At 41.1% G+C, this 24,777-nt stretch overlaps 1 protein-coding gene across 1 annotated transcript in view; it reads left to right on the top strand.

Moving 5' to 3' along the window:
* Positions 1-15,025: 15,025 nt before the first annotated feature.
* DNAJC3 (DnaJ heat shock protein family (Hsp40) member C3) overlaps positions 15,026-24,777 on the top strand; it is an 87,533-nt gene continuing 77,781 nt past the window's right edge. Inside the window, exon 1 of the mRNA XM_027115973.1 lies at positions 15,026-15,226. Within this exon, the coding sequence (XP_026971774.1) occupies positions 15,145-15,226 (82 nt within the window). The 5' untranslated portion in view covers positions 15,026-15,144. The remainder of the gene's footprint in view (positions 15,227-24,777) is intronic.

Below are 24,777 nucleotides of genomic sequence, written 5' to 3'. Positions count from 1 at the left end.
TGCATCACATTCTTCTTGTTGCAAATAAGATATTCGGGTTTTTCACTACAGAGCATGCCTCTGACTTTTTGAGACAGGCTGGGATCTGGGACCTGGGAACCTTTACTGGAATGCTTGCACCTGGACAAACGTCTTATCGGGCAACAGAATACAAAGAAACTCTAAGGGACTAAAAATAACTGCATGCATGGTACAGTTAGGGTAAAGTATGAACAGTATGAACTTGGGGAGTGGAGCAGGGGCACCTGTTACTTGCTTTCACTCTCTCATGCTGCAGCCCAAGTCCCAATAAAGCCTCACCTGAATTCCTAGTCTGGCCTTTTATCAATTTTTATTGATTAAAGAGTCCAAGAACCCAGGTTGGTAACGCTTGGAGAAGTATCTTGCTGTCTTTTTTTGAGATGAACATTAGCAGGCATCCTCTCTCTGATTCCTCTCCTGTGTGGCATCTCTCCCACTTACTTTGGGAACTGGAGTTTCAACAGTCTCCTACATTTTGTTGACGTTGTAACTTGCTTTTCTGTTTCTTGTTTGTTGTTGTGGCTTTGGGTGATTTCCAAGAGGGAAAGAAGGAGACACTGATCTGACACTACGATTCTCAAAATAGAAGTTTTGATAAATGCCAATTACCAAGTTAAAGCAGTTTGCTTCCTTTTTTTTTTTTTTTGCTGAGATTTTTCCTTTTAAACCTGAATGAGTGCTATATTTTATCTAAGAATTGAATCTGTTCAAATGATTTTTCATCCACCTGTTAATTTGATGTATTTCATTAAAAGATGTTTCAGTGTTGATCTAGTTTTGTATCTCTGGATAACTTCTTCTTGGTTATCTTTTTTTTAAAGTGATGAATTGGATTTGGGAATATTCCATTTAAGATTGCTTTATCTACCCTCATAATTAACTTCATGGTTTTCTTTTCTCTCCAGGTTTAGCATCAAGCCTTTTAAACTGAGTTGGAGAGATTTTAATGAAAAAAAATATACTCTGAAATATTTTGTATAAGATAGGGATTACAGATCTGTGAGGGCCAGGTAGCTGTTCTTAGGTTGGGATGCACAATTACTAATTTATTTTCTTTACTAGCTCTTGGCTTATTCAGGCATCCTGTTTTTCTTTTCATCTCTATTTTCAAATTTATTGGCATAAAGACACTCAATGTTTTATTTTACACATTAAAACATCTCTACCATATTTGTAGTTGTGTGCCCCCTTTTAAATGCTAATATACATCTTTTCTCTTTTTTTAAGCTTGCTCTATTTTTCTCCATTTTTTAATGTCTTTCAATATCTAGCTTTTTGGTTTGGATCCTTCATATTTCTTCACCACTCCCATCACAGAAATTTCTGCTCATTTTTTCATTAGTTCTTTCTTTCTGTTTCTTAATTATTGTTCTGTAGTGTTTCTAGCATCCTGAGCTAAGTACAACTCCTCTTTTCTCCTTTTTTTTTTTTTTTTTTTTTGGTTTTTAACTGAAAGCATTTAAGGCTCTGAATTTCCCTCTAAATATTGGGTTGGCCAGAAAGTTCGTTTGGGTTTTTCCATAACATCGTCTGAAAACCCGAATGAACTTTTTGGCCACCCCAATATTTGCTTTGGCAGTATTCCACAAATTATGATAATGTAGCATTTTCATTATCATGTAGTTTTTCGTAATGATTTCTTTTTTTTTTTTTACCATGAGTAGTTTACGGATACATTTTTTGTTTCCAGGACTTGGAAAAATCGGTTTATTGTTGACTTTCAATTTAATTGCATTGTGGTCAGAGAACTTAAAACGTATAATAATGATTCTTAGGAATTTGTAAAACTGCCTCTGTGGACGAGTATTTGGTAGATTTTTGAAAATGTTTCATGAGTCCTCGTAAAAAAATTTCCTATTTACTAGACAGATCATCATCTCCATATATAGAGCTGTTAGATACAGAGTTAGATAAAGCTTGTTAAATTTTTGCTCAGATTTTCTAATATTTTTCTAAGGGTTTCCAGTCCTTACTAAGGGTTGTGTGTGTGCTTGGTCTAAGAGTTTCTGATAGTGATATGTTTTTAAATGTCTTCTAATATTAATTCTCTCACTTTGTGTTCTAGAGCTTATTCCATCTATTAGGCTGTGTGTGTGTGTGTGTGTGTGTGTGTGTACATATGGTGTATTAAGCTTTTTTTAATTTTACGGACTGCTTTTAATTTCAAAGATTATTTATTAATTATTGTTGTGGGTTAAATCATGCTCATCACTCCAAAATTCATGTCCACTCAGATCTCACACTGTGCCCTATTTGGAAAGAGGGTCTTTGCAGATGTAATTTGTCAAGAAGAAAAGGAGAGGACACACAGAAGAATGCCGTGCAAAGATGGAAGCAGAGAGTAGAATGCTGCAACTACAAGCTAAGGAACGCCAGGGAGTGCTGGTAGCCATCAGAAATGAGGAAAAAGCAATGAAGGATTCTTTTCTAGAGCCTTCAGAGAGAGAGTGTGGTCCTGTCAACACCTTGATTTTGGTCTTCTAGTTTCCAGAGCTCTGAGAGAATAAATTTGTTTTTAAGTGAAGCCACGGGTGAAATCCATTACACCTGTAACCCGCCTTCGTTGACCAAGGCCATCTTAATTGTTGCTACAAAAACCTTGCATGCCCTCCAAGCAGCACGTAGCCTAAACAAGGTGTTTGCCTGAGTTGTTTTTCAGGAACTTGGAGTCAGCTGTGTCTAGTTCTAGCTCCAGCCGGTTAAGACTGGTTAAGACCACCCACCCTCCAGCAGGGCATGTGCCAGTGTCCGCTAGGTGAAATTTTTAAAAATTATTTATTTATTTATTTTTGGCTGCGTTGGGTCTTCGTCGCTGTGTGCGGGCTTTCTCTAGTTGTGGTGAGTGGGGGCTACTCTTGGTGAGCGGGGGGCTGCTCTTCATTGTGGTGTGCGGGCTTCTCATTGCTGTGGCTTCTCTTGTTGGGGAGCACGGGCTCTAGGTGCTCAGGCTTCAATAGTTGTGGCACGTGGGCTTAGTAGTTGTGGCTTGGGGGGCTCTAGAGCACAGGCTCAGTAGTTGTGGCACATGCGCTTAGTTGCTCTGCAGCATGTGGGATCTTCCCCGACCAGGGCTCGAACCCGTGTTCCCTGCATTGGCAGGCGGATTCTTAACCACTGCGCCACCAGGGAAGTCCCTGCTAGGTGAACTTTTGACGTCACAGGGCCTAAAACTCCACCCTCAGAACATGCACACGCCGCCATTTTCTGAAAATGCGTCCCAGTGAAGAAGCCTATAGCTTAGTTACACCTGTGCAAAATGATGATTACCTTACCTTTTTCTTATTTCCAATCACCTTTCCCTACGATCCCCGTGCCTCTGACCACTCTACTTCTTTATCCCCAAAATACCTCAGCTCCTTGCCTTTGGGGAGGCAGGTCTGAGACTCGTTCTCTCGCTCCTCGCTTGGTTGCTTGCGAACAAATGCATTATTTGTGGCAAACCTAGTAGTGTCAGCGCTTTGGCTTTCTGTGAGTGGGCAAACCAACCTGGTTCGTAATAGAGCCACCCAGTGTGTGGTAATTTATTATGGCAGCCCTAGGCAATTAATACAATTACTTTTTACAACCACCTGTTCCATTTATGCCATTTTTATTCCATTCTTTTTTTTTATTAATTTATTTTTTTGGCTACGTTTGGTCTTCATTGCTGAGCGCAGGCTTTCTCTAGCTTCAGCGAGCGGGGGCTACTCTTCATTGCAGTGTGCAGGCTTCTCATTGCGGTGGCTTCTCTTTGCGGAGCACGGGCTCTAGGCCTACAGGCTTAAGTAGTTGTGGCTCACAGGCTCTAGAACGCAGGCTTCAGTAATTGTGGCGCATGGGCTTAGTTGCACCGAGGCATGTGGGATCTTCCTAAACCAGGGATTGAACCCGTGTCCCCTGCATTGGCAGGTGGATTCTTAATCACTGCACCACCAGGGAAGTCCTCCATTCTTTCTTGTAAGTATGGATGTGATTTCTTTATGTATGTCTGTAAGCCTCCTTAGTCTATTCAATTAACTTCCTCTTAAGTGAGTTCAATTTCAGTTGATTTGTTGCCTGTCTTTTTTAGCATTAGAATTCTGGATATGTTTGGCAGTTGTAGTTTGCAGTTCCATTTGGAAAAGTCAGGTTTTGTTTGTTTGCTTCCTTGTGTGTCCCTTTTTCTTTCTCTATGCTTACTCCGTCCTATACTGGCAGTTCTAGACTGAAATTGCAGAGCCAGCCAGGAGCAGCTTGATTCCCCATTCGTAGGTTTCTACAATTCCATGTAAACAAGCAGCTGTAACAGAGCTGCTGCTGGTGGTGTCAAGCACCCAGGAGAACAAGGAGACTATCTCTGGATTACTTTTGGTCCCTTCCTAGATCAAAAACAGTGGCTAGCATTCCCCTGGCTTCTGCTTACACATGATTTTGTGGTGTTTCTAGTCCATGGAAATACTTATCTTTGCTTAGGCTCCAGCAAGTTTCTTTTGTTTGCTTGTTTTCTCATTTTAGTTTCCACATAATTGCTATGAATTTGTAAACAGAGGTTCAACAAGTGAACAGTTTGCATCTGATTGCCAGTTGGTCTTTCCAGAGACTAAATAGCTATCGAAAATATTTTGGCTATACTTTGGTATTGCAATTAAGCAGTAATTAACTGAATGAAGGTAACCTGATTACTCACTTGGTCCTACTCCGATCTATCCCATTTATTACCACCAAAATACATGCCAAATTTGTTTGCTTCTCTCCATCTCCATCTCTTGTTACCATAGTTCAAGCTACCGTCATCTTTCACCTGGCCTACAGCAACAGCCTCCTACCTGGCTCACAGCTTATCCCTCTAAGATCCTTTTGTTCATACAGGAGCTGGCATGATTGCTTTTAAATCTAAATCTAATATTGTCAGCCCTTTGTTTAAAATCCTCCAGTGACTTCCTATCTACAATGGAATAAGATAAGAAACTCCCTTAACAGCCTAAATGGCACTATATGATCTGGTTCCTGCCTACCTCCTGACCTCATGTCATACTACTGTCCCCTAAGTTTATTACATTTCAACATTCTATTCCTAAAACACCATAAGATTGTTTCCATTTCAAAGCCTTTGCCCTTGCTGTTTCCTCTGTCGGGCTCCTAAAGTGACTTACTCGTTTTCATAAATTAGGCCTCCTTCCTGCCTTCCCCCCTTCTTACACCCCGACATCTATCAAGGCTCTTCCTCCAAAATATATTCCAAATCCTACCACTTCCTTCCACCTTTGCCATTACTGCCCTGGTCCATGTAACCTTGTTAGTCCTGCTCACATAATGGATATACTAGGACTCATTGATTAGCTGGGTGCCCCAACAAACTTCGGCATCCCTTTCAAGTTATGTGGAGTCATGTCACTAGCTGTAGCCAATGGAGATGTAAATAACACGTCACGTCTGGATTCAAGTTCTTTCTTTCCATCCCTGGGCAAACACAAGACCTGGTATGCTATGGCAAGTTACAACAGCTTGGATACGTTGCTCACTACTTGTAGAAAGCTGTACAGGACCTGCGCTGGACCTTGTGTGCTTTACCTGTTACCCAGAAAGTTTGGTATGTTGTATTTTCATTCTTCTTTGAGTCAAAATATTTTCTAGTATCCCTTGAGACTTCCTTTTTGACCCGTGGAGTACTTAAAAGTGTGTTGTTTCCAAGTATTTGGAGATCTTCCTACTACTTTTCTGTTCATTGATTTCTAGGTTAATTGTATCGTGGATCACAGAACATACCTTATGTAATTTAAATTCTTCTAATTCTTTTATAATTTCAATTCTTTTAAATTGGTTAAGGTTTGTTTTATGACCTATTTTGGTGAATGTTTCATGTGCACTTAATGAAAGTGTATTGGGTGAGCTGTTCTATAAATGTCAATTAAATTGAGTTGCCTGATGATCATTTTGTGTACTGAATTTTTTTTTTTTTTTTGCGGTACGCGGGCCTCTCACTGCTGTGGCCTCTCCCGCCGCGGAGCACAGGCTCCGGACGTGCAGGCTCAGCGGCCATGGCTCACGGGCCCAGCCGCTCTGCAGCATATGGGATCCTTCTGGACCGGGGCACGAACCCATGTCCCCCGCATCAGCAGGCGGACTCCCAACCACTGCACCACCAGGGAAGCCCTCCTTTCTGATTTTGTCTACTCATTCTATGTATTACTCAGAGTATTGACCTCTCCAACTAAAATTGTGAATGTCTCTTTCTCCTTTCAGTTCTGCTAGTTTTTGCTTATATATTTTGAAGCTCTGTTGTTAGGAGTATTTCATGTAGAATTGTTATGTCTTCTTGGTGACTCGATCCCTTCATAACTTTTTTAAAAAAAATTGGAGTATAGTTGCTTTACAATGTTGTGTTAGTTTCTGCTGTACAGCAAAGTGAATCAGCTATACGCATACATATATCCCCTCTGTTTTGGATTTCCTTCCCATTTAGGTCACCACAGAGCGCTGAGTGGAGTTCCCTGTGCTATACGGCAGGTTCTCAGTTATCTATTTTCCTTTCATCATTTTGTAATGTCCCTTTTTATCCCTTATAATTTTTATTTCTTTGCTTTGAATTCGACTTTGATACTAATGTAATTGGTCACTCCAGCTTTCTTTCTTTTTCTAGATGTGTTTTTCTGCAGCTGTGCTGAGATGTAAAAAAAAGTTTTAAATTGTGGTAAAAAATTTACCATCTTAACCATTTTTTAAGTGTGTAGTTCAGTAGTGTCAAGTATATTCACATTGTTGTGCAACAGATCTCTAGAACTTTTTCATCATGTAAAACTGAAACTCTATACCTCTTGGACAACTCCCCACTTCTTCCTCCCCCATGCCCTTGGCAACCACTATTCTACCTTACGTTTCTATATTTGATTATTTTCGGTACCTACTCCAGCTTTCTTTTGATTACTGTCTGCATGATAAATGTGTTTCCATTCCTTTACTTGAATAATATTTTTTTAAGCATCGAATGTAATTTTAAAAAATTCATTTATTTATTTTAGGCTGCGTTGGGTCTTCGTTGCTGAATACAGACTTTTTCTAGTTGTGGCCAGTGGGGGCTACTCTTTGTTGTGGTGCGCGGGCTTCTCTTGTTGCAGAGCATGGGCTCTGGGCGTGCGGGCTTAAGTAGTTGTGGCTCGCAGGCTCTAGAGCACAGGCTCAGTAGTTGTGGCGCACGGGCTTAGTTGCTCTGCAGCATGTGGGATCTTCCCAGACTAGGATTCACACCCATGTCCCCTGCATTGGCAGGCGGATTCTTAACCACTGTGCCACCAGGGAAGTCCTTAAAATTTTTTTTAAAGTGATAATTCACGTGAGATAAAATTCACCCACTGAAAGTCTGTAACTCAGTGGCTTTTGGTATATTCACAGATATGTGCAAACTTTACCACTACCTAATTTTAGAATTTCACCATCCCAAGAAGAAACCCTACACCCATTAGTATTCATACTTACTCCAAGCCCCAGGCTACCACTCATTTGTCTGCCTGTATGGAATTACCTATCCTGGGCATTTCACATACATGGAAGCATACAATTTGTGGCCTTTTGTGACCAGCTTCCTTCACTTAGCATAATCTTTTTCAAGGTTAATCCAGGTTGTAGCATGCATCAATACTTCATTCCTTTTTTATAGCCAAATAGTATTTTATGATTTTGAGTACAGTTTGCCCATTCTCTTGTTGGACACCTGGACTGTTTCCACGTTTTGACTATTATGAACATATAATAGCTAGGAATGTTTGTATACAACGTTTTGTGTGAACATGTTTTCATTTCCCTAAACTATATACCCAGGAGTGGAATTGCTGGGTCACATGGTAACTCTGTGTTTAACATTTTGATGTCTAACTCTTTTCTAAAAGTGGCTGTCCCATTTTACATTCCCTATAGCAATATGTGAGTGTTCCCATTTTTCCATACCCTCACCAACTCTTGCTAATGCTCATCTCTATTACAGCCATCCTAGTGGGTATGAAGTTGTCATGCTGATTTGCATTTCCCTAGTGGCTAACCATGTACTTATTGGTCATTTTTATATCTTCTTTGGAAAAAATGCCTGTTCAGATCCTTTGCCCATTTTTAAAATTGGGTTGTCTTTTTATTCCTGAGTTCTAAGAGTTCTTTATATATTCTGGATAAAGTCCCTTACCAAATACGATTTGCAATGAATCTCCAATTCTGTGCACTGTCTTCATTTTCTTGATGGTGTCCTTTGAAGCACAAAATTTCTAAATTTTCATGGAATTCGCTTTATCTAATTTTTCCTCTGTGCTTGTGCTTTTGGTGTTGTATTTAAGAAGGTTTTATTCAACCCAAGATTAGGAAGATTTACTCCTGTTTTCTTGTAAGAGTTTTACAGCTTTAGATTTTACATTTAGGTGTATGTAATTTGAGTTATTCTTTGTATATGGTCTAAGGAAAGGGTCCAATGTAACTCTTTTGCATGTAGATATCCAGTTGTCCCAACACCATTTGTTGGAGTGACTATATTTTTTCCATTAAACTGTCTTGGCATCCTTGTTGAAATTAATTGACCACAGTGTGAAGTTTTACCTTTGTTGTAGACCGTTTATAGTTGATTCATGTTATTTTTTTTAGTATCCATTTTGACACTCTTTTAATTACTGTGTTTATAACATTTAAATTTAATGCAATTATTTATATATTTGGATTTAGATGTAAGAACTGGAAAATAAGGACTAAGCCCTTATGATTTATGTTATTGAAATTTCTTAAGAAATCTTTTTCAAGACTGGTTGTTATGATTTCATTTAGTTAACTTAGAAATTTAGAAGGTTTAAATTTTGAAGAGTTTACCCATTGTATATAAAATATAATATTGTAGTAAAATCTCGAGAAGACAGGGACTTCCCTGGTGGTCCAGTGGTTGACTCCACACTCCCAATGCAGGGGGCCCAGGTTCAATCCCTGGTCAGGGAACTAGATCCCGCATGCTGCAACTAAGAGCCCACATGCCACAACTGAAAAAGATCCCGTATGCTGCAACTAAGACCTGGTGCAGCCAAATAAATAAATAAATAAATAAATATTTAAAAATAAAATCTGGAGGAGACATAGAGCTCTTTTTTTTTTTTTAATGCATCATACCTGATAACCTAGCTCAGTACTTTTTGGTTGGCATTTAAAAAAAAATTTTTATTCATTTATTTATTTTTTGACTACATTAGGTCTTTGTTGCTGTGCATGGGCTTTCTCTCGTTGTGGCAAGTGGGGACTACTCTTCATTGTGGTGCACGGGCTTCTCATTGCGGTGGCTTCTCTTGTTGCGGAGCACGGGCTCTGGGTGCGCGGGCTTCAGTAGTTGTGGCTCTTGGGCTCTAGAGCGCAGGCTCAGTAGCTGTGGCTCGCGGGCCCAGCCGCTCCGCGGCATGTGGGATCCTCCCGGGTCGGGGCACGAACCCGTGTCCCCTGCATCGGCAGGCGGACTCTCAACCACTGCGCCACCAGGGAAGCCCCTGTCTTTTTTTATTGAGATATAATTTGACATAGAGCGTTGTATTAGTTTTAGGTGCTCAACATAATGATTTGGTATATGTGTATGTTGCAAAATGATTACCACAGTAAGTTTAGTTAACTTTCATCACCACATATATTTACAATTTTCTTCTTTATAATGAGAACTTTTAAGATCTACTCTCTTAGCAGCTTTCAAATATACAATACAGTGTTGTTTACTATAGTCACCATGCTGTACATTACATCCCCAGGACTTATTCATCTCATAACTGGAAGTTTGTACCTTTTGACCACCTTCACCTATTTCGCAACCCTCCCCTTCCCACATCTCTGGCAGCCACTAGTTCGTTCTTTGGTCTTTTTTTTTTTTGGCCATACCACGTGGCTTGTGGGATCTTAATTCCTGAACAGGGATTGAACCTGGGCCCCCAGCAGTGGAATTGAGGAGTCCTAACCACTGGACCACTAGGGAATTCCCTGTTCTTTGTATCTATGAGTTTGGTTTTTTAAATTCCATATATAAGTGAGATCGTGTAGTCTTTGTCTTTTTCTGTCTGATATTTCACTTAACATAATGACCTCAGGGTCCATTCATGTTGTCTCAAATGGCAGGATTTCCTTCTTTTTCATAGATGAATACTAGTCGATTGTGTGTGTATATACATACCACATTTTCTTTATCCATTCATCTGCTGATGGACACTTAGGTTGTTTCCATGTCTTGACTGTTGTAAATAATGCTGCAGTGAACATGAGGATGGACATAGAGCTGTCTTTAAATCAATATTAACTCATCCCAATTGTCCAAAGATTCACCTATTTATCAGAAATAGTACATGAACCTTTAAAAATACAATTTAGGGCTTCCCTGGTGGCGCAGTGGTTGAGAGTCCGTCTGCCGATGCAGGGGACACGGGTTTGTGACCCGGTCCGGGAAGATCCCACATGCCGCGTAGTGGCTGGGCCCGTGAGCCATTGCCGCTGAGCCTGCGCGTCCGGAGCCTGTGCTCTGCAACGGGAGAGGCCACAACAGTGAGAGGCCTGGGTACGGCAAAAAAAAAAAAAAAAAAAAAAATACAATTTAAAACCTTGTATTCCAGGACCAATGTTAAAGAATCTTTAAGTTATGCTTCAAAAATTTATCTAATAATTATTTTAACACAGGCTATCATTTACATGTACTTGTTCATATTTTAAAAACAAAAAGTACAGTTAATGAACTTTTTCTTATAGATATTTTGATAATCTGGACTAGAATATTCCTAGAGTGTGTACATAACAGATTTTAAATCAAGTAATCAACAATTTCCCAAGTGAAGGGAAAAGAGGAAAAACAGGAAAGAAAAGAGAGGAGCTGGTTTCAGACAACTAAGAAACTATTTCTGTAAAGTACTAATTCTCTTTCTTCTTCAAGGAAAAGGAAGTTCAGATGCAGAAAAACTCATTACAGTTGATTTAAAAATACTCAGGCCCTTTACAATTAAGTAAACTTTTATTTTTGAAATAGTTTTAGAGTAAAGCTGGAAGGATACTACAGAGCAGTCCTAAACACTCCTTATTTATTCTCCTATTGCCAACATCTTACAATCACTGTACATTTGTCAAAACTGAGAAAGTTAATAATGGCCCATTACTATTAACTAAACTTGAGACTTTATCTGGACTTCAGTAGTTTTCCCAGTAACATCCATTTTCTATTTCTGGATGTGGTTTAAGACAGACCTGTCAGTCATCATGTCTCCTTAGTTTCCTCTGGTCTGTTAAGTTTTGAGGAGTACTGATCAGGTATTTTATAGACTGTCCCTCAATTTTGGTTTATGTGAATTTTTTTCATATTTAGACTAGATTATAGAATGGAAAGAACATCACAGAAGTGAAGTGTCCTTCTCATGACCTCATATCAGGGGGTTATATGGGATCAATATAACTTAATATTGGTAATGTTTACCTTGACCACCTGGCCAAGGAAGTGTTTGCCAGTTTCTCCACTGTAAAGTTACTCCACTCTCCCCTTTCCACACTCTAGTCTTTAAAAGTTAGTCATTAAGTCCAGCCCACATTCAAGGGAGAGGGGACTTAAGGTCTATCTCCTGAAGTGGGGGGAGTACCATGTTAAGCTGAATAGTGTTCCCGCTGAAGATATCGACATTCTGATCCCCCAACAATGTTCTCTTTTATGGCAGAAGGGATTTTGCAGATGTGACTAAATTGAGGATCTTGCAGGGAGAGAATATCCTGGATTATCCAAGTGGGCCCTAAATAATTAATTACAAAGATCCTTACAAGACGGAAGAAGGTCAAAAGCAAGAGAAAATGATGTGATGAAGGAAGCAGAGACTGATGTGGCCAGAAGCCTACTAACATAAATGGGTGGACAAGCAGACAGAAGACAGGACATGGTTTTAAAGCCAAATTTTTACATGAGAACACCAAAGTTTGATCAGATCTCCCAAATCCCTGCAATCAAGTAGTAAACTTGACTTAGAAGGGAGATTTTTTACCATCAGCTTGTCAAGAACTATGAAAATCAGTTATATCTAGTGATGGTGAGTATGTGAGGAGATAAATAGTTGTTAGGAATACAAATTACTCTGACTTTTAGGGAAAATAATCTGACAATCATCTGAAATTTTTATTTATTTATTTATTTTAAATTTTTTGACTGCATAGCACGGCATGGGGGGGTCTTAGTTCCCTGATCAGGGATCCAACCGTGCCCCCTTCAGTGGAAGCACGGAGTCTTAACCACTGGACCGCCAGGGACGTCCTCATCTTAAATTTTTAAGTGTACACATTCTTTGACAAAGCAATCCCACTTTTAGAAATCCCTTTTATAGAAATGAAAGCACAAGTTCATAAAGATAAATGCAGAAGGATGTATACTTCAGCATTCATTATGTTCTTTATAATGTTGCCTATTTTGTTTTTAATGTGGTGCAAAAAGATGTTATAAATATCATATTTGCTTTTGAACATTTACTTCTCCCCAGAGCTAATCCATCAGCAAATCTGATCTCCTTTCCTCCAAAAAATGTGTTCTAGATCTGTCCACTGCTCTCTACCAAAATTATTTTTCTGGTCAATAAACTTAGATCAATATATTTTTATATATTATAAATTATATAATATTGCTGGTTTTGCATATAGTGCAATTTAAATATTCTACCATTATTTTGTCTTTTACTATCAGAATGAATAGGTTCTATCAATTACAGTATGGTGTTTATGCTTAATTTTAAAAGGACTGCAGGACTTCCCTGGTGGTCCAGTGGCTAAGACTCTGCGCTCCCAATGCAGGGGGCCTGGGTTTGATCCCTGGCCAGGGAAGTAGATCTCACACACATGCCACAACTAAAGATCCCGTGTGCTGCAACTAAGACCCGGTGCGGCCAAATAAACAAATACATACATACATAAAATATTTTAAAAATAAATAAAAAGGACGGCATAAATGTTGATAAATGCAAACAATATTTATAATTTTCTCTACAATCACTGGATTACTTTGGTTTTATTGGCAAGAGTGATCAGGTGAAAACTATGCCCAGATGAACATTGGAGAAAACATTCCTAAGCATTTTATACATATAAGGATAATTTTAGCACTGTACACTTATTGCTGTTTAAAATGTTTCCTTCTTTGTTGTAAAATTATCTCTTTCAAGAGATACTTTGTAAATCCTAGTTTTAAGACTTTAGGATTCATGGCTATGCAATTTGATCAATGAATTTCCAAAATCACTCAACAATGAAGGCCCTTGTTATTTTTATTATCTATGGCACAAGGTCTGTCCTCTCGTTAATCATTTTTAATTTCCATCCTTAGAACTTCTTTAGCACTGCTTCTTCCTTAGGACCAGAATCACAGGCAGCATTCTGGTGATAATTCATGGTGTAGTATTATTTGTTTACAAAACTTTCTCCATTTTGATCAGCAATGTTGGCTGCCTTGGCAACGGTACCTCATCTGGATGATGTCTTCACTACTTGTAGACACTGAAATCATTGCTGTTTTTTCACTAACACCACCTTGTGGTAGTCGATAAGGAAAAGGACAAACCAAAAAAAAAAAAAAATCCAAAGAGGAGTCTCATGATTTGCTCTTGTTAGAATGATAAGTAACATTTGTATAATACTTTATAATTTACAAGAATTTTTACCCACTTCATGAAACCTCAAAACAAACCTTTGAGGCCATCAGTATCATACCCACTTTACAGATGAAGATAACCTAGATAACAACTGTGGTGGGGAACTACATTTCTTGGATCTGAATCCTCTGCTCTTCACATTATGTTACACTGCTTTCCACCACAACTACTAAGGGACTCAGTTTTTTGTTTGTTTTCCCTTTCTCCAAACCATTTCCTTTGCTTAGTTCCCTCTGGAATAAAAGCTTAGAAAGCTTTTACCCTCCTGAGTGTATTTTTAGGAAATAACGAATTCACTGTGCCATTTATCATTCATGAGTTCTAAAGTGTGCAGTAGCACCAAGATAGCAAATGCATACTCACTGGTAAAGTAATAAGTTTGCACTTGACAGCGCTTAACACAGAAAGGCATTACTGTTTCATCCCATGTGAAACATCACTGGTGCATAGTGTGCGTTGTGTTGAGGACGCCGGAGGAAGTGGCGGTGAACAAGTTTAATGCCAAATTGTGTAACTTGAATTTTACCTTGTTGAGTTTCCTCTGTTGAGCACAAGATACAAGATCTGTCCTAACACGTCTCTCTTTTTTTCCTTATAGTTGACGTTGGCTGCACTCTCAAGAGCCCTTTGCTCTCTTAGCTGCTGTGCTTCCCTGGTTTCTTCTGCACAGAATCTTCCAGAATTGCTCTTTTTCTGGACACGCTGGTCCACTGGACAGTTGGGGAATGGGTCCCAATCTTCCATGCCATTCTCACTTACCTCCCTTAGGTCCCTAATGTACCTGGTTTTCCTGACATGCTCCCGGCTCCATCGGCTCATCCTACTTTACTGAGCCCGAGCTTCTCCTGATCGTTTCGCCACCGCTCTTCAGGGCGGTCCGTGTAGGTTCCGAGACTCTCAGAGGGAGGTAGCAGGCTCTGCCACTTGTCCTGTTCCCCGATCCACCCCCGCAGACTTCCTGGGACCAGGTTTGGCTTCTCACTGCGGAAGCGGCGGATTCACCTTTCCCCAAACAGCACACTGGAAAACCTGGGATTGCTGACATCCTCCTCCTCGCCGACCCAGCGCGCGGGGACCGGCCCAAAAAGGCTTCCGCGGCCTGCGCATGCGGACTCGGCGGCTGCCACACAGCTGCCCGGCCGCCTCCCTCCGGCCCGCCGCAGCGATTTGGAGCTCCTGACAGCTCCACCGCAGGCGGACGCAGTCTTGTCTCGTGCTTCCACGTTATCCTATCAGAGAAGGGGCGGGGGCAGCGGCCCCTACAGCCTATCAGCGCGAACCACGACCCCGGCGAGCCCAGTAGGAAAGTGGCCAGGAAGAAGGTGATTGGGCGGCGGCGGCGCTCGGGGCGTAGCCCCGCCCGGGCCCCGCCTACCGCTGCCTTCTTCCGCGGGGCGCCAGCCGCCTTAGGCCCGAGCAAGAGCGGACGGCGGGTGGGCGCAGCTGCAGCGTGAGCGCCGGCGGAGGCTGGTGGGCCCCGCACCTTTGCTTCTCCTCAGCGCCCGCGCCCTCGGACATGGTGGCCCCCTGCTCTGTGACCAGCCGGCTGGGCTCGGTGTTCCCCTTCCTGCTGGTTCTGGTGGACCTACAGTACGAAGGTGAGTCGTGTCCTGCCCCGGCCGGAGGAGCGGGCTCCCGGGCCAGGCCTCGCAGCGCTTCCCCGCCTCCGTCCCGGCACGAGTTTCGGGGCGGCCCGGGCGGTGGTGCGGGAGCCGGGGACTCCGTGGCCTGGCTTGGGCCTAAACCCGCCCCTGGGCGGGGGCCGGCTCCCGGTTCCGGGTTTGTCTGGGGAAGAGGTGCGGGACCGGCGGGCCGCGGGGCCGGGACAGCGGGTTTGGAGTGAGGAGTGGGGCTAATGGGGTCGGGGGGAAGCGGGGCACCGGGCAGCGGCTTCTGGGGCGTCCTGGGACGCGGAGACCCGGGCAGCCGTCGGCTCCCGGCCTCGCTCGGGACCCTTGCTTGGCGCCTGGGGACTCTAGGGCAGTGGTGCTGGGAGGAGGCGGTAAAGGTGGCCCAAGGGGTTCCGGGGGATTGGCGGTGGGGAGGATGTCCTGCTGAGTAAGGTGAGGGGGACAGTGTTGAATGTTAAAAGTGAGTAACCGTCACCCCGCTCTGCTGTCTTGTGTCTAGAAGTTGTTAGGTTGCAGTCGTTAAGTAGCCGGTGCAGGCATTCAGGCTTCCGGCGGGCAGGGCACTAAGTTTGTGGCTTTGCAGCCTGTTGTTGGTTCAGCTTTCCTATTACGAGTTCTCTGGAAAAATGTCCCCGTAAGAACATACGAATGCTTCAGCTTCCCTACGGTCCTACAGTTGGGAATGTTGGCTACTCTAACAGAACAGCAAACATAGAGGGCTGTCCCGTCTTAGTTGTCAACTTGAGGAGTACGAGTGAAACCTGCAAGCGCTCATTGAACTGACGCTGCTAACTTGGTTACCCTGCGAAATATTCGAGTATAATGACATGCCACGTGCACTGACCTATTTTCGTCCCCATGAATAGGCTAGTAGTCAAATTAAACATTTTAATATTGGACTTAATATTAGAGGGAGTGCGGAGCTGAAGTTGGGAATTGTTTACGGTAAAATCCCCTCAAAATTATAAACTTACAAAAAGGAGTAATACTCTCCAATTTTTAGGTGTCATTTATGGCAGTGGTTTTTTTTTTGGAGGAGGGGTTCCCCTGGAGACCATATATTTTTTGGAACATCAAAACAAGATATATAGTGTGATAACATTGGGACAAAGAATTTGACAGTGAAATTGGAATGCCTGGACCACTTTAATATAGGTCATGTATTCCAGTTCTTTTGCGTTTTCTGATGTTAACACCTCCTGCCCGGTGAAGTTTAGCGTTAATCCCCAGTTGTCATTAATTAATTATGGCCACTTAAGAGAAAGTTGCCTATATTGTGCTTAACGTCAATTATTTTTTAAGTTACACAGGTACACACTTTTGAATGATTTGCTTTTTCCACTAGCTTGTAGACCACCTTTTTAGAATCGCTGTTCTGTATATGATTCTGTAGGACTCATAACACTTCATGTCTCTCCTGTGGTATTTTCCAGAAGAAAAACCTCGCCAGAGAGCTTTTCGGTATGGGAGGCATTGGTAACGTTTCTCAGAGGGGTGCTAAAGTGCTGTCTTCTTTAGGGTGTTGTCTGTGTAAAGCAGCAGGGACTTGGTACAGGTGGTAGGGAAGAAAGGAAGAAGATCTTACATTTATTGAAGGTCTGCTGTGTGCCAGGCACTGTCCTGGACACCTTTCTGTAAGCTGTATCTTATTCATGGAGGTATGTGATGTTATTTCTGCTTTACAGATGAGGGAACTGAGGCTCCAAGAGTTTAATTAACTTAGATAAGGTCACATAGCTGTTAACTCTAAGAGCCATAAGTTTAACTCAAGTTATTTGACTCTAAAGTTCATCTTGTGTGTGGGCTGGAAACAGAAGTTAAGTGGTTGACAGCATAATGTGGGCCCAAGCATTTGTAAGTGGTGGCAGCTGAGAAAAATCAGCATTTTTGTTTGTTTCCTTGCTTGCCACCAGCAATAATGAACAGGAAGGTGATTTCCTGACATGTTTAATACAGCGGTTCTCAAGCCTGAGTGTGCATCACCTGGAGAGCTTTTTAAACAGAGTGCTGAAACTTACTCCCCAAACTTTTGATTCAGTAAGTCCAGGTAGGACCTGAAATTCTGCATTTCTAAAAAGAAATCACTGGTGAGAATCACTGATGTAATAAATTATATAGTGGAGTTAACTTAGGTATCTGTTATTATATATCTATTATTTTATTTGGTGATGGGGATATAAAGATAAGAAAGAACCTCTGACTTGCATTAGCAAATGGTTAGCTCCTGTTTTCCCAAATAAGTTCTGCCTCTGGGTTCTCTAACCTAAATGTCCTCTGGAGTCATTCAGGACTGTGTGATCCCGCTGTTAGGCTTAAGGCTTGGGGAGAGAAGAAATAAATGAGAATGGGTGTGAGAAGAGTGAGTGAGAAACAAGACCTTGCATATGTTGGAGACTGTCGCCAATAATTAGATTAGCTGGCCTATTTTTTTCTGATTTAAAATATTCATCTTTTTTTTTTCTAGGCTTTTCTGTTAATGTAATTCAGAGGAAGAAAATATGTGATAGGCTCATGAATTGAAAGGTTAAATCTTTTAGCATCCCTTTTCAAAAAGGCCTTTGAAAGGGGGAAGTCCAAAGCACTAGTTTGGGAATAGAATTTTTGGAGCAGAAAGAAAACTTTAGTATAAGTATCTACTTTAGTATTCTCATATTACAGATAAGGAAGCTATTTTAATTCTCTGCTAATGGTGTGTTCTATTTGGTGATTGAAGTAGGAACACAACCTGGGAACCAAACCTTCTTTTATCTCTTTTTCTTCCTCAACATTCTTTCAGGACTCAATTTTTCTTTATTTCACTGAACTGATCTGACTAAACCATATATTTTGGACATTGGGAAAAGAATAGTTAGAAATCTCCTGAGTACAAAAGATGGTGATACTTCTTATGTGAATCTAACTTACTAAAAATATGTTTTGTGTTCTCTAGGATTTTCTTGACATTATTTAAATATGAAAAGAATAAAGTAGCGAAAACAAAGGACTTTCAGTAATTTATATACAGTAGTCCCCCCTTATCTGTGGTTTCGCTTTTCTTGGTTTCAGTTACTTGTGGTCAACCGTGGTCCGAAAATATTAAATGGGAAATTCCAGAAATAAACAATTCATAAGTTTTAAATTGCGAACTTTTCTGAGTAGCATGATGAAATCTCACGCTGTCTCACTTAGGTCATGAATCATCCCTTTGTCCCATGTATCCTGCCTGTTAGTCACTTAGTAGCTATCTGGATTATCAGCGGTATCTCAGGGCTTGTGTTCAGGTAACCCTTATTTTACTTAATAATGGCCCCAAAATGCAAGCCTAGTGATGCTGACAATTCGGAAATTTGGATATGCCAAAGAGAAGCCGTAAAGTGCTTCCTTTAAGTGAAAAAGTGGAAGCCCTTGACTTAGTAAGGAAAGAAAAAAAATTGTATGCTGAGGTTGCTGATATCCACGGTAAGAACGAATCTTCTATCCGTAAAACTGTGAAAAAGGAAAAAGAAATTTGTGCTAGCTTGGCTGTCGCAACTCAGACTGCAAAGGGTGCGGCCACAGTGTGTGTTAAGTGCTTAGTTAAGATGGAAAAGGCATTATATTTGTCCAGTAAGATATTTTGAGAAGAGGGGACCACATTCACATCTTTTATTACAGTGTATTGTTATAATTGTTCTATTTTATTATTGTTGTCAATCTCTTACTGTGTTTAATTTATAAATCAAACTTTATCATAGGTGTGTATGTATAGGAAAAAACATAGTGTATATATAGGGTTCGGTACTGTCTGTGGTTTTGGTATCCACTGGGAGTCTTGGAATGTATTCCCTGAGGATAAGGGGAGATTCTTATAAACTAAGTATTTTAGCAGATGATCAGATTGCTTCTAGAATTATTTTAGATTCATTTAATGATATATGCTATAGTTAGCAATAGTGTCCAAGTCCCAATTCACTTGACTAGTTAGCATTGCAAAGTGCCCAGAAATGCAGTTGATTAGATTCTGTGGGACAGGGGGAGTTGTTCTGAGATGGGTACCCTGTAGTAATTAGGCTTTACTTTCCCATATGAAGTTAATTAATTTAATTTCTATTGCCATAGTGTTCCTTTGGTTATTGTCCAGCTATTAATCTTTGTTTCTATGGAAATAATAATGGGAACCCAATCACCTGCTCTTAAGAGCAAAAACATCATGTCAACCATAAATTGATTTTTCAAGATCTTCGGAATGCTGCTTTTTAAAAAAATTTTTTAATAAGTTTAAAAAATCTGATGAGTTTATGTTATATGGAGTTCTGGACTATGGAGAAGACTCATTTAATCAGTTAGCAGAGGCTTCACTGTAGTGTTCTTTGGTGAGGTATATGTAGTATAGAACTCTTGGTTTTTGCCTTTGAGTTTACAGACTGCTTGGGGATATAAAACATGCTTTGTGAAGCATCCATGTCCTCTTCCCTACTTTCTCAGTGTAGATTTAGCAGTCCATCTTGTAGTCACTCCACTGAAAACATCCTTTAATTTTCTTGCTCCTGTGCTCTTTTGCTTTACTCACCTGGCAAAATTTGAACTGATTAAATCCAACTTGGCCAACTTGTTTGTCAAACCTCACAGCTGAACATGGATGGAGAAAAATGAAGATAACCTTGCTGACTGGTCTCATTTTAAGCATATAATCTCTATTTCACATGCACACTCAGTACTGCTAACATTTCTACAATTCCCTAGTATGTCTATTGAAAATCAGTGTCTCAAACCTCTTCCTCTTTCCTTAAATCTCCAATTTAAACCCTCCTTTTCTTTCTTCTGTTGCCTCATTCTTTTAGACCTTATCTTTATTGGGAAAATGAAAGCCATCACAGGGCAATTTCCTCTTCTTTCTACCTCTGAATTTACTAGCCTACTTGCATCTCTACCCATTCTGCTAATTTTCTTATATTAATGGATAAAGCATCTCTATTCCTGGCAAAACCCAATTCCTATACTTATGCCCTGGATTCCATTTCCTCTTGCCTTCTGAAAATATTGCTTCTACGGTTATTGTTTTTCTCCTGTATCATCATTTTCTTCCTCTTCTGGGTCATTGACATCAGCACTTCAACATGCTATAGTATTTCCACTATAGTGTTTCCAAAGTTTTGATAGCAGAACTTAAAGAGTGGTTGGTAGTCTCTACTGCTATATTCTCGTCTTCTGTTCTCTTCTCAACCTAATACTCCACTAATACTGCAAAGCCTGACTTATATGACTCCTATTTACTTATATCTCTTTTCATCTTAATATTCTCCATCGCTAGGCTCCTACCACATCAACTTTACTTCCAAATGCCAAGCTCATGTTTTGACTAAGTGTCTTTATTCCTGTTGTTCCTATACTCTGAAGATTTCAGAGAACAGCCAAATGAGCATTCATGTTTCAGTCCTGACGTATTATGTAAGAAGCACGCTCTAGGTCAGTTAATACTCTCCCTTTACCTTTTTGTATTTTCTTCATAAAACTTAATATTGTCTTGAACTACCTCATTTGTATTTCTTGTCTGTCTGTTCCTCTAGAATATAAGCTTTATGGAAAACACTCTTGTCTCTATACCTAAAACATGTTGACGTGAAGTAGATGTGCAGTAAATATTTTTAGAATGGATGAGTGAGGTTGACTGTTTCAACTTTTTTTTTTTTTTTGGGTAAGGACCATTGCACACTTATTTTCCAAGTTGAAATTCCTTGAACAAGGAGTCCCATCACAACATTTATGCTTCCATAGTTAATTGAAACAAAGACACATGTCCATTGAAATCGAGCAAACTTGGTTACAATAGATGTTATTTTCCTAGTTTACCCAGGAAGATTTCATGCAGGCATTGTTCATATGTACTTGCTACATAACTACTCAGCCTTGTCTTCCTTTCAGTTTGGCTTTGTATACTAAAACACTTTTTAGGTTAGAGTAATTGGAAAGAGATGCTTACAAGGTCTAGGGTTTCCAGCTCAGTGTATTTTTATTAAAACTGTTTCATCATTGGTCCTCACTGACTGTGGAATTGCGAAGATAATGAACTTCTTGCTCTTTCTGTGGCCAGATTCCAGTTTCCTGTGTTTCTGTCATGAGACTTTTTTCGGACTCTGCCCCATCTTGCTTTGATCTTGGATTTAGATAGGACCTTTTACAGACAGTACTTTTTTTTTCCCTTGTGTACCTTTTTAGAATGATCTTAAGGTTCTCTTCCTCCCTGACATTCTAAGTGCTCCAACCTGAACAACCACCCTAAACTTGCTTCTGTTCTGCCACCTGGTCTTGGCTTGAGCCTGAGCATCTCTGACCTTTTATTCTTGCCTTTTTCAGTCTGGTTGCTCCAGTCTTGATTGTGACTGTCAGCACATCATACTTTTTTTTTTTTTTTTTTTTTTTCAGTACGCGGGCCTCTCACCGTTGTGGCCTCTCCCGTTGCAGAGCACAGGCTCTGGACGCGCAGGCCCAGCGGCCATGGCTCACGGGCCCAGCTGCCCCACGGCACGTGGGATCCTCCCGGACCGGGGCACGAACCCCTGTCCCCTGCATCGGCAGGCGGACTCTCAACCACTGCGCCAGCAGGGAAGCCCAGCACATCATACTTTTAACCCCTCAACTTTATGTTTCTTAAAATTCTATATATTTTGCTCTCTAAAATATGACAGATTCTAATACTAACTTCAGTGAAAGAGTTAGCTACTCCACCTTTTTTCCTGTCCTTCCTGTATATTTTGCTGACCTTTGGTTGATACTTGTCTATGGAGAAACTTATTGTTTAATTCTGTTCAGGAGATGGCAGGATGTTTGGTTGCCTCATCTCTCAGAATTAGGAGACTGCTTTCATTGTCACTGTCTCCCGGGATGTGGCAATGGAATAAAAAATTATCCATGGCTCAAAATAACACAGTTGAGATATTGCAAAAACAGCCACATTTGCAATTTTTAAAGAAACGTATTAGTGTATTTATGAGTCTTTGGTAGTAGTATCAGTTTGATTTTTTAATTGTTATTACATATCTTAGCTTCTATTATTCTGATGAATTATACATTTAAGAAGGAATTTAGTTACATTCATTCAATAAATATTGAGTGTCCGCTTTGTGAAAGGTACTGAACTAGGTGATAAAAAGAAGAAAAGACCGTTCATTCTCTCCGACTTGCTTTCGATCAGGTTTGGGACTGTGGGGGTTGTGAGAGGCAGGCAAACTGTGAAGGTCAGCTTATTGAGACTGGGGTATTGCAAAGTGAAGTCATGTACTTGTGAGTGGAGGGATGCACGGTATAGCAGGAGCATAGGAGGAACTTTTCCCACCTTCTCACTGAGGTAGTTAGGGAAAGTTTCACAAAGGAACCAGCATTTGAGGGCAGAATCCTGATAGAGGAGTGGGAGTTATCCAGGTAGGCAAGTGGGGGAGGCCTTTTCATGGCATAGCAAGTTTAAAGGGATGCAGCATAAGAACTAGTATGTTCAGGAAAGTTCGGCCAGTTCATTATGTTATTGGAGTATAAATTAAGAGTTGAAGGAGTGAGGGGTGATAAGGCTGGACCCACATCAAGGGACCTGATCAAGAAGGGTCTTGTTTGCCTTTAGATCTGAAGGGACTGAGGTTGAATCTAGCCAGCGACCTGAAAATACTGCAGAATTGTTACTAGGAGTGCATCTTGGGAAGATTGCTCTTGCAGTAGCGTGGGGGCTGGATTTGGAGGAAGGTGAGAGAAGATCCCGGTTAGGAGGCACACCATCTCTTTCGGGGAGAAGGCGGCCTACACAACCGCCACGTACACTATGGCAAGTTCTGTTATGGAAAAGTGACCAAGATGCACTGGAGGAATAGTAATTATCTCCCTGGATGATTGAAATTTTTGTAGAGGAAGTGGTATTTACTTATCACGTTATTAAATAGAAATTATATTGGGTAAAATTGTAACATAATAAAGATCTGAGTTTTATTTAAAAGGCACAGAGAAATGCTGGATACCTCTTTTAATCATAGAAGGCAAGAGAAAGTTAGTTTGGAGAGGAGCTCAACCTTTGGGGTGACAGTATACATAACTTTTTGGAGGGATACCACATTACATTATTTGAAGGAATAGTACAAATGAAAGAATGTAGATGGATGTTTTGGTGCAACTTATAGAAGAGGTAAAGGTGACCCCAACTTGCATGCACTGCCTTCGTGACCAGGAAAGTGACCCTGTGGCCATGGGAAGCCAGCCTGAGGCTCAGCTCTCAGTGTCCCTGTCTCCCAGTGTGTGCTTGTAAGAGAGATACTTTGCCATGCCAGATTCGTGGGCCCCCGTTTGTGCAAGCTGGTGTTATGGTCACCCAGTTCTTCGGATTTCATCTGCTCATTCAGGTAGTGAGTCTCAGTGAAATCACACAGGTGGGTATCATTTGTCAGTGAACAGTTTGTGCCGTTCCAGTAGGGACTGATTCACACTGTTTTCCAAGTGTAACACATGTTCTGTTGCATTCAGCCAGCTTGCTCAGTCGTCATGGTTTAGTTTCTTGGTATCCTGAAGAGTTTGGGATTCAGCCACCTCATTGGTTCTGCAGCTTCATCAGTTTCTCAGCGTATTCTCTCTCCTCATGACACTGCTGAAGAAAATATTAGGCAGTGTCCTTCACAGCCCCACCATCGGGGTCAAAGCAGCAAGACACGGCCAGGTAGACGGAGGAGGCGTAGAGCTCCAGTCTGGTGGTCGATGGGGGCCTCCGAGTCCTGGTGGTCGCTCCGGCACACCCGCGAGGGGGCCTCGGTCATGGTGGCAGGTGGCTGAGGACGGGCCTCCAGGGTGCTGTGGGGAGGTGTTGCAGCGACGGTTTGACCCAAGCTCTGTCAAGCCCTGTTGAAGCAGGACACCGCTGTGGCTCTCCGTGAAGAATGTCTGGCTGGGGGCATCTGGACAGAGTACTTCAGGGAACTTCACAAATATGTTCTTGGTTCCCACTAGACTTCAGGCTCCGCTTGTGAGGTTGGAAAGGATTGTGGCTAAAATGTTACATTAAATGATGGGTTCGGTGAGTGAAGCATACAAGGCTTAGTAGCTGTGGAAAGAAAGCTTAGCCTGGTTTATATGGGGAAAAGTTTCCTGAGCTGTGCTGCAAAGAAAGCTACGCTTTGGAATTGAATCTTATTGTGACAGTTACTGTGAGTCTTCAGGCAGATTGGGTAACTTCTTTGAGCCTCAGATTCCTCAGTTATAAAAGTATGGAAGATGTTTACTTTCTACGTTTGTTGTGAAAATTAAGTGAAATAAATATACTGAAAGTATCCACTGTATAGTAGGTTCTTAATTTCTTTCTGTGTTACATCTTTCCTGTTAGACATTTTCATGAGTGGATAAGGAAAGTACTGTGACTAATGGTTTATCTCATATCCAGATTTCTTACCTCCTCAAGCAATCTGGAATCTTCTATTCAGTACATTGATCTGATCTTCCCTTTTGAGAAAATATAAGTGGGAGATGTTTGAAATCTTCTTGCTAATTTGAAGACTACGTCCTTTCCCCCAACATGTTGAGAACACATAGATAAA

This window comes from Aethalodelphis obliquidens, unplaced genomic scaffold (assembly GCF_003676395.1).
Source record: "Aethalodelphis obliquidens isolate GAN/ISIS:26980383/991018 unplaced genomic scaffold, ASM367639v1 scaffold15, whole genome shotgun sequence".
NCBI lineage: Eukaryota > Metazoa > Chordata > Mammalia > Artiodactyla > Delphinidae > Aethalodelphis > Aethalodelphis obliquidens.
The sequence above is the reverse complement of the archived record's forward strand: the minus strand, read 5'-3'. Positions and strand labels throughout refer to the sequence as shown.